The sequence below is a fragment of the Passer domesticus genome, chromosome 3 (assembly GCF_036417665.1).
Source record: "Passer domesticus isolate bPasDom1 chromosome 3, bPasDom1.hap1, whole genome shotgun sequence".
Taxonomy (NCBI): Eukaryota; Metazoa; Chordata; class Aves; order Passeriformes; family Passeridae; genus Passer; species Passer domesticus.
The window spans coordinates 49,355,183-49,370,127 of NC_087476.1; the positions used below are offsets into that span (position 1 = coordinate 49,355,183).

Genomic DNA, 14,945 nt, shown 5'->3' on the forward strand with positions numbered 1-14,945 from the left:
TTAAAGCACATGCAGTGTAGGATGTCCCTGGGACTTCTCACATGGGCAGATTTGAGTGCTATTGCTCATTCTTTCTGACACAGAAGTGATGGAGTGCTACATCATGCCTTTAGTCCTGCACAGGAATCCCCACCAAAAGCTGGGGACAGTTTGCATAAATACTGCTGGCAGGAAATGGCAACAGTGATTCATCTTCCTAATAGTGTGCTGTGAGGTTGTGCAACTCATGGGCCAGGAGTTGCTATGTCCATTACAGAGATTTTGGAATGTTTATAAATTTTTTTTTTGGGGGGGGTGGGGTGGGGGGGTTCATATTGGTTTTGGGTTTTTTGTTTTGTTTGGGTTTTTTTCTTGTTTTGTTTATTTGGTTTGGTTTGGTTTGGTTTTCATTTTTGGTTTTTTGTTTTTTAATTATTGCATAGCCCACAACTTCCTCCTAAGCTTATGCTCATACAGTCCTGGGACTCTTTGTCTGTTGTGTTGCCATCAGGTCTCCTAAAGTCAATAAATGCCCTCAGGTCATAATTCTATGGAAAAGCAAAGTCATCAGCTCTGGTGTGAAAATTTGTACAGAATTTTTATAGCTATTGCTTTAAATTACCTAGCTGCCAAAAGCAGATATATATGAGAAATTAATGGATATATAACATCATTCTTGATCAAAACATTGTTGCAAATATAATGGAAATGAACTATTAAACCAATAACATTTCCTTTCATTAGTTTGAAAAGACCAAGGATAGAGACATTACACAAAAATGATAAGAGCCAAGAATATTGCACCTTACTATGGTGCCATTACCTTGTAGCTACAGCTGGGAATTCTGTCATCAGCTGACTGACCTAAAATTTACAAAATAAGGAAGGATGCAATCTATGATTCTTACAGGGATTTGCAGACTGACTGCAGTACTCTAGAGGTCTCAAACCAAACCATAGGGTTGGATCTTCTTTTTTTCAGACCTTCCAGAGCAGAAGCAGTTGGTTTTGATGACATTTCAAAGTAAGACAAATTCCTACATAGGATGCTGAGCATTACTGTCTTAGTTGCATGAGAACGATGACCCAAGTCAGTGAAAAGATGGAGTCAAAGAAATATACTACAATTAGTGGTCAGTATGCAGAAAGGATTTACACTTTTGTCTGAATACTTTGATTCTTGTAGGGGAAAAAAGGAAGTCAAAGCCACAAACCCTAGACTGAGATACATTAAAAAACTTCTTTTAATGCACAGTTGCTAAAGCTGCCCACTCACTCATTTTTGCTCAAGTGATCACTATGGCAGAAGTCAGGCAGTATTTTTCTGCACAGCTTGTTAAACATGCCAATTTCACAGGCTGGTTTTGGAAAGGTTTCTGATCTTGTTGCTTGGTTTAGCAGATGCTGGCTTGCAGTTCTGCAGTCACAGTATAGAGGATTAAGGAGACAGAAGGCTCTTCAGGAAGGAATATGGCAATTGTCCAGTGTAAGCCCAGCTGCATTCAAAAGGCATTCCCATCAAGGACTGTTATCCATTTGTCAAATCAACTTGACATTATCTTCTGATTGGAAAAATAACTAGCATAGTCTGCACTTAAGGAATAGGATTACCTGCTTCTCAAAATATTATGGAGAGGATGGAGGCAAGCAGGTAACAGTGCAGTGCAGATCAGTGTGATAAGATAGAAATGTTTCAGGAGCACACTGGTTTTGTATGTTATAAACTACTTGAGTGCAAAGGAAAATTATTGCAACCAAAACCTTATGCCCTTCAAAACTTTACATCTCCAGCTGGCACAGCTAGCAGATATGTCAGAGAAGCACTAATAAGCACAGAGAAAACTCTAGGGGAAATCATTCTGTTCTCCATCTGTCATGGAGTAAATAGGTCTTATTGATTATCTACCACTTGATTTATATTAAATGATTTCAAGCATTTCCCATTTATAATTTTCAAATACAAGAATAAATAAATTTTGATTTATGGGAATTACACAAGAAGAGGTGAATTTTTGTCCAGTCAGCAGCACTCAGCTGTACCACAGATATTAAGAAAACTAATATAATGTTTTTGCTTTAAAATAGTAGCAGCCTAAGTTTTCAGGTTTTGTGTGGTGGTCTGAATAACACAAGAGGAAGAGCAAAAAAGCTTCAGTGTTGGCTGTAGTTGTGTTTTTACTGTTTCTAACACTGGGTCACAGAAGATACAAAGGTTTTACAGCCCCACTATAAAACAGCTCTTTATCTTTTCTCCACTAATTCCGTGGTGTCACATTTAACAAAACTAGGAAACTGAAGATAATATGGATGTTTGCAGATTAGCTGTCAGGTAATAAATAACACTAATTTCACATACCTACAAATGTAAAGGCACCTTATCACTGTTTAAGTTTCTCACTCTTTGTAATGCCTGCCAACATTTTAACCCAGGCAAATTACAGTATTGTTTTTGCTGTTTTTTCACTGGGATAAAATACACAGTCATAATATCCTTTTATCAGATTTCATGGTATAAAAGGGCTTTGGTGCTTAATTCAAGCTGTATGTTGCTGAGGCAATTCCAGAGTTCCTGTTTTGGAAGATGTATTTGTCTTACCTTTTAGTTGCCTTGTCTTTTCAGAGTGCTCTAAGTACCACTTGCCCGAGAAGATGCAGTTGTGACCCTGCCCAGTCAGTGCAATGCTACAGGGCTACAGAGATCCCCAGAGAAATTCCTTTTACCACCAGGAGACTCTACATCAGCCACAGCAAAATTAAGCAACTCCAGGTAAGAAAACCCAGAAAAAGTACTTTTCGTAGTGTACCATAAATGAAAGTTGGACTTCCCAGATGGTGGTGGCATCTAGTGAGGAGAGAATCTTATTCCATGTTCTTATTCAGTTCTAAAAACTGATGAAGTGCTGCCAGATTTGGTTTTATTTTTACTTACTCTTTAAGGATATGTAAATATATTCCTGTAGTGTTTTCATGTTCCTGCAGTCTCCAAGCACTAGTTCATGCTGTCAAAATTATATTCTGTACGAAACTCAAAAAAATAGTATTTTACAACTAGCAGCCAAAGGTTGACTTGTTTTATATGTGGTCAAATAACCATTGACTTTTAGAGTAATTTTTTAACCTGTTAAAAGCATTTTCTATTTTTGATGCAATATAATACTTTTTCACAGGAAAATGAAAGGGCTTATGTCATTAGAATAATTTCCCTAATGAATGAAATTGAAGCTCTTTTTCCCCTCTTGAGCTGCAAGTGTCAGGTACAACTGCTGTTAGAAATGGCAGAGGAAGTAAGTTTGAGTCTAAGGCACAGCATGAGATGTTTCTAAAGGCAAGGCCAGTCCTATCTAATAACCCACATAAATGAGACCACATTCTAACCAAAGCTGCCAGCTATTTGTGCTATTGAAAAATTTTACTCTGGGTTTCTTGAGGCACCAGTGGTTCGCTTTGTTAATGGCATCAGCTTATGCTCATCTTGCACTGCACTCTGGAATGGTGCTTCTTTGTTTTCTACCCTAGAATAATCTTTATTTATAAATCTTTATTTAATAAATTCACCTTGTACAGATAGACACAAGGGAAATATAACCACCTGTATTACACATGATCGCTGTGCATCAATTTGCTACAAATAATAAGAAATATGCAATTCAAATTAGTTACATTTTCTCTTACAAAGAATTTAACTGCTCTGAAATGCATCTTTGATTTCGCCCAGGACTTAGTGAAATAGGCTGGAAGGCAGCTTAGAGCAGCATCTAGAATGCCTGTTTCCCACTGAGAAATAGTGATTGTACAGTTTTCCTCTGAGAAAGTTTACTCTTTTAGCTGCTACTAATATCTCTGGTTTTCTTGTTTTATCTCACACACCCACAAGAGTCAAACATTGGTGTGATTTAGCTATACTTGGGGTAAACAAAAGGTTTGTCAAATGAATTCTGTATTAGGAAATACATTTTCTGTGCAAACTCCTCTGTCCTCCTCCCCATTATTTTCTTTCCAAGATAAGTAAGATGAGCCATTTTCTGTTTCTTAGGCTGGTTGTCCATACCTGTCAGCATCTCCTCTGTTACAGTTCTAGGTTCTGACTAGAGCAAAATACAGGTGTCATAAAGCATTTAAATGTTGGATATAATGAATGAAGTGGTGGAATAAATGTTTTATGACCGATCAAAACAAATGGTGTGTGAAAACATCTGAGAAGAGAGTTTTTTCACATTATAAACGAATTCCACTGGCTATAGGTCTGCCTTACTGCTACTACTGACTTTGCACTGAAAGAAGTCCTTCCACACTATGTCCTCGTAGTTAAGCTGTTTCCAGAGATTATACAGGGTCTTTGGATATATTTTTTTCTTTTTTTCCCCATGCAACAAATTATACTTCTGAGGTCTTGACATCATAAATACCTATGCTTAATTTTACACAGCTGAGCAATTCCACTGGCACATATTATAGTGCTTAGGGAATGTAAAGTACATGTCTGCAAGCACTGAAATAACTCTACAGGATTTTAGGGGTTTGGTGTAGGATTTTTGTTCATTTGGCAGGTTTGATTTGAGTGTTTTTATTTGTTTGGTTTTTAAAATTCCTTTATTTACCTACTCACAGAGAAAATAACATACTTTCCTGAATAAGTTGAATGGAAGCCCAGAATTCCCACAGCTGACCTCCAAGAGACTTTTATATGCAAGCATTCACAAATATTACAGTTCAGCAATTAGGTGCCTCAGAAGAATTTAAAAATATTGTTTCAATTATTCTGCACCTTAATTGCATTGATTATTATTAAAATTGTGAAGAAATAATATTTTAAAAAGAAGATATGTTTATATGCTAAATCCAGTATGTTAAAAAAACCCCAAGAAAAATAGTAAATATTTTTTTTTCACCTGATCAATTTTGTATTTATTCTGACAGGGCTGATCAGCATTAAAAACAGTGTCTGGCATTTTCACTTTTGGTAATTTTACAACCTTGGGTTTGTTATAAAAAGGCTTTATAATAGCAAAACTAGATTAATTTTAGCATCTTTTTTCAATATTTTCTGCTTCCTCCTTGACTTGAAGATCAACTACAACCTTTTTACTCTTAATTAAAAATTTAATATATATCTAACTATATTAATAAGTGCTAAATATCTGCTAAAAGAAAATCATCTACCTTGCTTCCAGCATAGGGAACTGTTTCAAAAATCTGCTTATAACATATTCCAGGTCACAGCAACTCGAAAAGCCAAAAAAAAAATAATTAAACAAGCAAATGCCTTAAAACACTTGTATTAAATAACAGCATATTAGATCAACTTTCAAGAGATCAGTGTTTTAAAATATAAAGCTATAATAGTATCATTTTACAGACAATCCAGTTAGAAAATAAAACACTGCTTCCTAGCAAAAAAAAGATTTGGTCAGCTTTCAAATATGTTTTGATTTGTATTAGAAAGACTGGGTGGTTTATAAAAGCATGGATAAATATTTAAGTCTCAAAACAGTATGGTTACAAAGCTTAGCAATGCATACCAAATAGGTGGAAAATAGAAATTATAATAATCCACATTAAGAAGCCTAACATCATTACAGAATAAATGTCTGTACATTGACCTTCACGTAGCTCTCTGTCTCTCAGTAAGATGAAAATTAAGCCTCTCAGAGACATACAGAAATCAACTGATGTAAAGCAGAAAACATTGCTTTTGTGTTTTCTAGGAGAAAATGTGTTGAATTGTGAAGGTTCATAATTGTTTCAATTTCCATAAGATGGTTTTATAATTACATGTGATTATGTTTTTGTGCTCTTGACCAATGCAGCTCATTCCTATGTATAAGATTACATTCCTAATCATGACCAAAACTGGGCATCAGCAGTTCTGATGTTGCTATATACCTATATATACACACAACACTGCATTATGGAAAAATAAAGTAATATAATTTGGACAACTTTGTTGGTTACTGTTGAAAATATAAGGTTTTTAATGGAGGTATATTCCCTCATTGAATTAATATATAGTTGGTGGAGAAACCTGCTTCAATAGAGGTTCCATATCTATACTTTCTCAGTAATTGCATCAAAATTTGCAATTCAGAAATTGCTTTGCAAGACAGAATCAAGTTAATCAGAAAGATAAACTAAGGATACCGCAGCAAAATGAAATCTGACTCGTCTTTCACAGCTGTGCAGGCTTTAATTTTAAAATTTTAACAGAAGTTAAAATGCAGAGCTGAGATAAAGAGATACAGCCCAAAAATATGCAAGAGTTGGATAAATGAAAGTGTAAGACCTCTTTTAACAGTCACCTTTATGAGCTGATTTCACTTAACAGAAGTATGATAGTCAAATGTATCCAACCAGGACTATGGATCAAAATTACTACCCAGCACCTGTACTGCAAAAGGACTTGGACTGTCCTCCATGCAGATTCCTGACTGGGATGAGGGGTTATGCTGTAGAACAGGCTCTATAGCTTCCTGAGAGCTAAATGTGCTGGGAGCCACCAAGCCCTGGGGGAAATAGCAGGAAGAATCTACTGTCACTTTAGCTTCTCTAAAACTGGTGTGGTATGCCTGAGACCTGTAGGGAGATGGCTTTGGACATGGGAAGGAAAAACAGATGAGGACACTCCTTCCCACCACTCCTGTGCAGAACACTTGCTCATGTTGCCTTTTCGGGGGGATTCCCATATGAATGATTTTTTAAGAGTCAGTCACTGAGGTCAAAGGGAAGCATATCTGCTAATTTCAGAAAACCAATATTTTAGTACCTGGTGTGCTTGGAGAACTCCCTGTCTCACCCTCCTTGCACACTTCTCCTATCTCAGCTTAGAGGGCTCTGCCAGATTCACTCAGGTTTGCTGCTTAACTTGAAACACAAGATGGCAAGCTTTGTAAACAAGAACCTTCCAAAAGAGCAGAAACAAAATGAAACAATTGTGTGCCTCTCGATATTATAGTTATAGTCAACATCTAAATATCATTTACCACTGCAAAGTATCTGTTTATTACTAACTAATAGAAACTAAGTTTCTGTGAAAACACTCTGTTCCACAGAGCTGGTTTTTCAAGCCAGGTTGATCTGACACTTTTGGTTTGGTTGTATTAATATGTGACATTTTTATTTTTAAAGAAAAAGGTAGTGGGGGAGAGAAAATGTTGAATTTTAGTTTTCTGCCAAACAGTACCAAGAGGTAAAGATATCCATGGGTACTCCCTCTGGGGAATACATGCTGCAGTGACAGTACTGTTGATATATGGAAATGGCTGTATCATGAACTCAAAAGTGCTCTAGCAAGCACCATTGAGCATAGCATAGACTTATACCACAAAATTCTGCAAATGTAAAAAAAACTGGCAAACCACAGATACCTATAGTAATACTTCTACTGTTACCATTTATTTTAGTTTCACATTCTAAATATATTGTTTTTCAGCATATACTAGCAATTGTCCAAGCATCCAGAAGGAGTAACCAGTGAGGATATCTATTAATGTACTATCACATTAATTTTTTTTTTCTCTTTAAGTTTACTGACTTCAGGAGAATGTCAGTCCTTGAAGAGCTGGTCCTCTCGTGCAGTGGCACAGAATCAATAGAAAACAACACATTCAAAGCTCTGAGCACCTTGAAGTCCCTGGAACTCTGCAAAAATCAGCTAAAGCAAATACCCACCTTTCTCCCATCTGGCCTTGAAGTTTTAAGACTCGCTGACAACTCCATCAATGCTCTGCATGCATCTGATTTTGCAGGTTTGATGAAACTAAGGGTGCTTGATCTTCGGAACAACTTGATTGCAACTCTGCCTCCGAGTGCATTTTCTTCCCTTTACAATTTACAGAGTCTGATCCTGGATGGCAACAACATGGAATTTGTGTCTGCACCACTTAGGCTTCCTAGGCTGAAATATCTGAGCATGGCTGATAATAAACTTTATTCATTCCCAACCAACTTCTTTGCATCTTTCCAAAGTCTACATTTTCTCAGCTTAAGTGGTAATTTTCTGACAAAAGTGCCTCTAGACCTACCTAAATCCCTGCTGTCACTAAAATTAGAGAAAAACCAACTTAAAATGGTGAGACTTCGAGATGTGAAACAACTAGAAAATCTGTCTGAGTTCCTGCTGTCAGAAAATCAGCTGACATCAATAGATGGTGCCCAGCTTCTTCCTAACTTAACAACACTGGAGCTCTCTAAGAACCAGCTCCACACTGTGCCCCTCAGGCTGCCCGGCAGGCTGCAGAAACTCGACTGCAGCAATAACCTGATCCAAAGGGTGACAGCACAGGACTTTCAAGGACTCCAAGACCTGAAGCACTTGTTTCTCGACAACAATGCTGTCAGCACGTTTGAGGCGGGAGCTCTCCAGCCGTGTGTGCAGCTTTCCAATCTGGCGCTGGAACAGAATCTCCTCAGTTCTATTCCGCTGAGGCAAGTGAATCTCAGGACAGCTGGTTCCAAGGTGTCATCTCTCCTTCCTTGCATTATGAGAACGAGAGCCAAAAATTGGTATTCAAACCCAGTCATGGTAGAAGTCTGTCCATACCATAAACGCACTGCCGTAACCAGCACTAATTAGCACTCCTGTTAGCAGTCTCAGGGTAGAGCTGCTTTCATTACATCTGTGGCCCCCAATGAATCTGCTCATTTTGCATCTCTCCCTGCCAGTGAGACCACTTTATTTAATTAGCACACCAATAAGAAGAATCTGCTAGGAGAATGCAACAGACTTACTACCAAGGTTATACTGCTACTTAGATTTACCTTCCCCCACAAAAGAAAAGTAATTGAGCATTTGATATAAAAGATAGATAGAAATTTTAAAGCTGATATTTCTACCAAGCCACACCAAGTTTATCATTATTAAAATATTAAGATTTTGGGAGCTGAATCTGATCAAAAAGACTGTGCTTTTTCAGTGATATTGGCATTCCCAGATTCATTATATTCACACATTTGAAAGTATTTGGAATGCATATAAAGTCTTCAGCTTCAGGCTATAAGAAAAATTCCAGTCAACAGAGCACAGAAGAAACATCCCTTGGGCACACTGTGTTCATTAATGCTCTGCTTAGAGGATCTCTTACATTCATCTGAGTGTTGGAACTGGCCATTATCAGAGATGGCATATTAAGTCAAATGGAGGCTGCTGTGATATAAAGTGGCAATTTTATTATTAGAAAAGGCTGTGCAAGAAGATGTCATAAAAATAGTGAAGTAATTCCATTACCATCAACTTCATTAACAAAACTGGACTGTTAAACTTTATTTTTATGGCTTGTAGACAGGTTTAACTAGCCTAAATAAATAACACAGTAAAATTTCAATTAATTTAGTATCATGTCCTTTAGCATTTGAATCTATTTGGCAACAGCTTTATAATCAGAAACTGATTTAGTGGTGTATAAATATTTGATTTCAGTCTAGCTCGACAGGAATGTTTAATGCTTTGTAATTACTTTAGTATTGTCTAATCCATCCTATTTTACAACCTTCGTAGTCAAGAGAATTGACAGGAAGGAGTTCTCTACTAGCCTTTAAACAGTACAACTTTTAAGGAGATATTGGGGACCCTTCATTCCAACAGTAAATACAGATTTCCAGGGAGGGCTGTAAACATAAAAGAGGTGAAAAAAATGAGAAGAAATAAAACTTATGCACTTAATTTAATTGTCTGGTGATGACCAGGTACTCATGGATATACAGAAAAATAAATTATTACTTTTGACTTCTCTCTGAGAACTCTGTCAGATGTAAAAGGTTAAAAGATATGACTGATGTGTTAAAGTGAATAGGTCTTAGCAGGTTTTTGGCAGAAATGAGATGAAAGAAAGCTGCTTTCCCTTCTTTTCTGAAAAGAAAATAATCCACAAGTCCAAGTATTTTCAGGACTTTTAGAGAAGACTTGTACTTCATAAGATCCTTCAGGGTGTGGTGAAAATGCAAGGAAGAATCTGATGATGTTCCTTAGAGTGGCAGTAGCACAGAGTGGCTGCCACAGTCAGCTCCCAGGTGAGCACAGCTCCTCTTCCAGCTGCAGGGCACTCGATCATGTACTCAGTGGTATTATTTTCTTTAGATCAACACAGCCTGAAGTCAAACAATATAGCCATAAAGTTTAAGTCTAACATTAGTACAATAAGACTCTTCACAGGTTTAAGGACTTGTTGGTCAGGCTTTAGACTGTAATCAGTCTGGATAAGCGTCTTGGGTGATTTCCCACTGCCTTTGACATCAGTGGCACTAGGGTTTTACTCCAGACTACCCTTCTGACATTACAGTGTCATATTGGGCAGTTGTCTGCAGTTAAGTTTCAAAACTGATTTACTGCAGTCACAAGCATTTAGTAAGGTCAGATTTTGTGAAGTGAATCACCATACCAATATGTGAAATTCTCGTCTCCCCAGGAAAAACAGCACAATACAAAACTGCCCTACTTTTGAAATAGTAACATTGAACTTGTCAGGTTTTCACAAATCTGGAAACCATCTTTCAGCTTAAGAGGTTCAAACTCAGCTTCATAAAAAACAGTGAGCGAGGGTCACCCATAAGTTTACCAACTGTAGTATACCGCTGTTCTATTCTAAATAGATCTTGGTAATATAATTATCATTTCCCTGGGAGGTTCAGTCAAGTTTCCTTAAACTCTGTAACCTTGACTCTTAATTTCATCACCTTGCATACTACCATAGTAAGGTGATTTTTAAGTTCCTTTCAAATTAATTTTATTAAAGATATTCCATGCCTATGCTTTTCTGTTAAGCACTTGTCACTAACTATATCAGAGGGAAATTAAAAGATAATAAATGAGCAAGACTTTTGAAATTAAGGCCTTTTCATATAAATTTGTAATGTATATGAAAATAAGAATTATGCTTACCTGTCCAGTATCAGAGATTATCAGCTTTTTCTCTTCTTCTAAATGTAACCAGTTCTAATTCTCAAAGGTACTATTTTAAAAGCATTTATATTTTCCCTGTTGCTGATTTCTTAAGTTTATCATCAGATGGATTACTGCTGTGATGATTAATGTTAGAGTCTTATGGGAGCAGGAGAACAAAATGGAAAAAAAATATAATTCTTTACAAACTAAGAAATGTTTTTAAACAAATCATATATAAAAGTAATTGAGGGAGCAGTGTCGCCACAATTGTCTAAGCTTTTGATCTTTCGTGGTGCTGTAGTTTGCTCATTGGCATTGAAGAGTACAAAAAGCATTTTTAAACTTGACAATTTAAATTAAACAGCTGATTTTCTTTATAATACAGCACAAGACTGCTGTTCAGTTTAGCTGCATGAACAGTCAGTACAGGTCAGAACTGCAGTAATTTGGGAAAACATTTCAATGCTGTACACAGAGTACACCTGTAACATAAAAACAAAGAACAAACAAACAACCCCAAACCCAATATAAACATCTGTTTTTGCAGAAGATTGCATTGTTTTTAGTGATAGCTTTATTTTAGTACATTAAATGTGTCTGGACAAATACCCACCACCAAATACCACTTACCAGAAACCACTCACCAGTATGATGAATATAACACCTTTCTATTGTTTTATTTTTGCTCAGACTTCCAGAAACCCTTGCTAGGTTGGATCTAAAAGGAAACGACATAGAGGACGTTGGAGAGCAAGAGCTAAAGGACTTGAAACAGCTTCAGGTTTTAAATTTACGGAATAACAAGATATCTCTGTTGGATCGCAAAATCTTGGAGTATTTACCTCGTCTTCGCCATCTGTATTTAGATGGGAACCCTTGGAACTGCACCTGTGACCTTCTCAGAACCAGAAGAGCACTGGTGGCCAAAGGGACGGATGTCCGGGGAGGGCAGTGTGCAGCGCCGGCACAAAGCCGAGGAGAAAGCTGGATGTCTTCCAAGAAGATTCTGCAGCAGTGCGAAGACAATCTGTCTTCCATGGAAAGAGGCAGAGAGGACAGAAAGAAAATGAAACCCGATGAGGCCTCCAGTGTTGGAGTGAACACAGATGATGATTACTACGATTATGAATTAGATTAAAGTCACAGTTTATCTTTAGTGAACCTTAAAGTTGTCTAGAGCTGCCCAGTGCCACCAGTGTCTCTACTGACAAGCAGTCTTCTCGTCTGTCATTAGCTTTTCCTGCTCTAGTTGTACTAAGGCTGTCATTGTGAACTGAATATTGTAAAAAGAAACCAAAATTTGTTTTTCTATACCATTAGTACTATGTAGTTTGAGGGAAGCAAGACATTACTATGTCTTAGAAAAGCAGTCGGTAACTCTGTATACCTTTTTATAGTAGAACATTTCTTACAGTTGCATAAAACCCCCCCAAATAAAATTCTGTAATACCACAAGACACTATTACTAGGAGTCTGGCATTAACACATTTAAACTCATGGGTCTGCAGGCTGACAAGGAGAGTTACACTGATGTGAGCAATTTTTTGGGATTGTTCAGAAATTCTTGCTTTTGAAAAACTGATTCCAGTTTTCCTGAAACATTTCCCTTTTTAATTTATTTTAGACTATTTTAAATTACATAAGACTAAATTAGTTGAGCTGCAGGCAAAATACAGAAGGCTTATCTTCATTACAGCAAGTGAAATAAACAGAAGAATCAGTGTCCTGGTTAATGAGATTTAATAGTAGTTCTGAAGTTAATTAATAGTGAGGAATGAAAACACTGGGGTCAAGTTGACCTGATTCTTTTGCTGTAAACAAAAGAAGGGAGATTCTCAGGAAATATATCCTGGAAAATATTAGGATAAGATGAAGTGAGGTGAAGCTTTTGTAAGAGTTTATTTTGGTATCTGGATAGCTAATTTGCTACAATATAGCTCAAGATACCAGGTGTATACTTTTAGGTTAGATATACTTAACATGCAAGTGTACACACTGCAAGTGTCCTCCTTCACTGGCCAGAACTTTCCAGACTTTTGTGCACATACACACAAAAAAATTACTAAATGCTATGTAATTAATGCATTAACTCTGATATATGTACAAATTTTATCAAGCAGTTCCCAAAGTGCTTGAAAACTAAACAAAAACTGGATTAGCGAGACCACTAAAACCAGTGACTTACAAACAATCACTTGTTAGTTTACGATCTCAGGTGATAACTGATGAGTAATTACATCAGCAAATTACTTTTCAAAGCAAACAGTTTCTATTATTTTTTATCTCCCGTTGGCATTCAGTAACTGAGCAATCACTCATCTCCATGGAGGCTGATTTGTCCGGTGTCAGAGTGCAGCTATTTGGTTATGTCTCCTATGCAAATGTGATTGACACGTGCGTTTCTTAGGTCCCCCAACACATTAAGCGAGGCAATTGGAATAGAGAGATTGGAATCTCTATTCCAATAGAGATTGGAAAATGCAGCTCATTTTTCTTTATGTTCCCTTATCATCAGACCCTGCAGAGGGATCTGCACAGGTTGGATCAATGGGCTAAGGCCAACTACGTGAGACTGAGCAAGGCCAAGAGGCAGGCCCTGCCCTTGGGTGATGACAACCCCCTGCAGCACTGCTGTGGAGCAGAGGGGCTGGAAAGCTGCCCAGCAGAAAGGGACCTGGGGCTGCTGGCTAACAGCTGGCTGGGCAGGAGGCAGTGCATGCCCAGGTGGCCAAGAAGGCTGATGGCATCTGCTCTGTGTGAGCAATAGTGTGGCCACCAGGACCAGGGCAGTGAGTGTCTCTCTGTACAGGGCACTGGTGAGGCTGTGCTGACTTTTGGGCCCCTCACTACAAGAAAGACATTGAGGTGCTAGCGCCTGCCCGGAGAAGGGAAATAAAGCTGGTGAAGGGCCTAGAGGCTGAGTCCTATGAGGAAAAGCTGTGGTTCTTTAGGCTGGAGGAGGCTCCAGGGGGACCTGATTGCTCTCACAACTCCCTGAAAGGAGGAAGTAGCAAGATTGGGGTCAGTCTCAGGAAACAAGTGAAAGGACCAGAGATGGCCTCAAGCTGCACCAGGGAGGTTTAAATGGGTTATTATGAAAAATTTTTTCATGGAAAGCATTGTCAAGCATTGGCACAGACTTCCTAGGGAAGTGGTGGGCTCACCACCCTGGATGCGTTCAAAAGACGTGGATGTGGCACTTAAGAACATGGTTAAACAGAGGACTTGGCAGTACTGGGTTAACAGTGGGAATTGATCTTGCAGGTGTTTTCCAGCCTTAATAATTCTATGGTTCTATGGTCAGTCACACAAATTTTTGGTACCTAAAGATTTAGGTATTTATGAAAGAGCACAAGCCTTCCTTGCAGTGTGACTGTATTATTTTTGCTGGCTAAGCCTGGTCTGTATTAGAGGCCAGGAAAGTAGCTATTTTCTGAGTAAGAGAAATATTTCCATGAAACAAAATTCTTCATTCCGTTTTATAATGGCAGATTCTTTTAACAGAGTGCTTTAAACATCTCCATGCCATCTCTGCCCACCTATCTGTCTGACAGCACCAGGCTGGCACTAGCTCTCACTTCACATTTCACCTGCAGCAGTTTCCATCTTCGGACCCGTGGGTCCTTACAAGCCAAGGCAGCAAGAGCCTGGGAGCCGCGGCCTTAGTGGAACGACTGCAAATCGGGGTGCGGGGTTATTACTGGTTATAGGTTATAGGTTACACTGGCAGCGCGCTCTGAGGGTGAAACCTGCGTTTCAGTAAAGACTCCCCTGAGGCCCAGCTGCTCCTGTGGCGTTGAGACGCTTTCTCCCTCCACCTCTGCTTCACACGCCAGCGTGAACCGGGCGCAGCGGGCGCCAGGAAGAGCAAGGCTGGGAAGGGCAGAGGGAGGGTCTGCAGAAGAGGCAGGGAAGCAGCGGAGAGGCTGGGCAGGGCCCGGCCGGGGGCAGAGCCCGCCTGGGAACAGTGCCCGGCTGGGGGCAGAGCCCGGCTGAGGACAGAGCCCGGCTGGGGGCAGAGCCCGCCTGGGAACAGAGCCCGCCTGGGAACAGAGCCCGGCTGAGGACAGAGCCCGGCTGAGGACAGAGCCCG

At 38.8% G+C, this 14,945-nt stretch overlaps 1 protein-coding gene and 2 long non-coding RNA genes across 3 annotated transcripts; 1 reads left to right on the forward strand and 2 right to left on the reverse strand.

Annotated features, from left to right (window-relative positions):
• Nucleotides 1–2,151: 2,151 nt before the first annotated feature.
• On the forward strand, nucleotides 2,152–12,291 carry LOC135296555 (nephrocan-like). The gene is made up of 3 exons (XM_064413004.1): nucleotides 2,152–2,746; nucleotides 7,499–8,400; nucleotides 11,543–12,291. The coding sequence occupies exons 1-3, from the start codon at nucleotides 2,561–2,563 to the stop codon at nucleotides 11,988–11,990; spliced, it is 1,536 nt and encodes a 511-aa protein (XP_064269074.1). The 5' UTR covers nucleotides 2,152–2,560; the 3' UTR covers nucleotides 11,991–12,291.
• Nucleotides 4,898–11,483, reverse strand: LOC135296557 (uncharacterized). Its single transcript, XR_010358627.1, has 3 exons — nucleotides 10,850–11,483; nucleotides 7,645–10,059; nucleotides 4,898–6,874 (listed from the first exon to the last, which is right to left on the reverse strand). It is a non-coding gene; the product is annotated as an uncharacterized LOC135296557 (long non-coding RNA).
• LOC135296556 (uncharacterized) lies at nucleotides 11,497–14,818 on the reverse strand. Its single transcript, XR_010358626.1, has 3 exons — nucleotides 14,392–14,818; nucleotides 11,695–11,879; nucleotides 11,497–11,570 (listed from the first exon to the last, which is right to left on the reverse strand). It is a non-coding gene; the product is annotated as an uncharacterized LOC135296556 (long non-coding RNA).
• Between the last annotated feature and the right edge of the window lie 127 nt (nucleotides 14,819–14,945).

Excerpts from the sequence above, each read along its gene's own strand:
- LOC135296555 (XM_064413004.1), top strand. The coding sequence starts at position 2,561 with ATGTATTTGTCTTACCTTTTAGTTGCCTTGTCTTTTCAGAGTGCTCTA. Across the intron at positions 2,747-7,498 it reads GCAAAATTAAGCAACTCCAG|TTTACTGACTTCAGGAGAAT; the intron begins GTAAGAAAACCC and ends TTTCTCTTTAAG. Across the intron at positions 8,401-11,542 it reads CTCAGTTCTATTCCGCTGAG|ACTTCCAGAAACCCTTGCTA; the intron begins GCAAGTGAATCT and ends ATTTTTGCTCAG.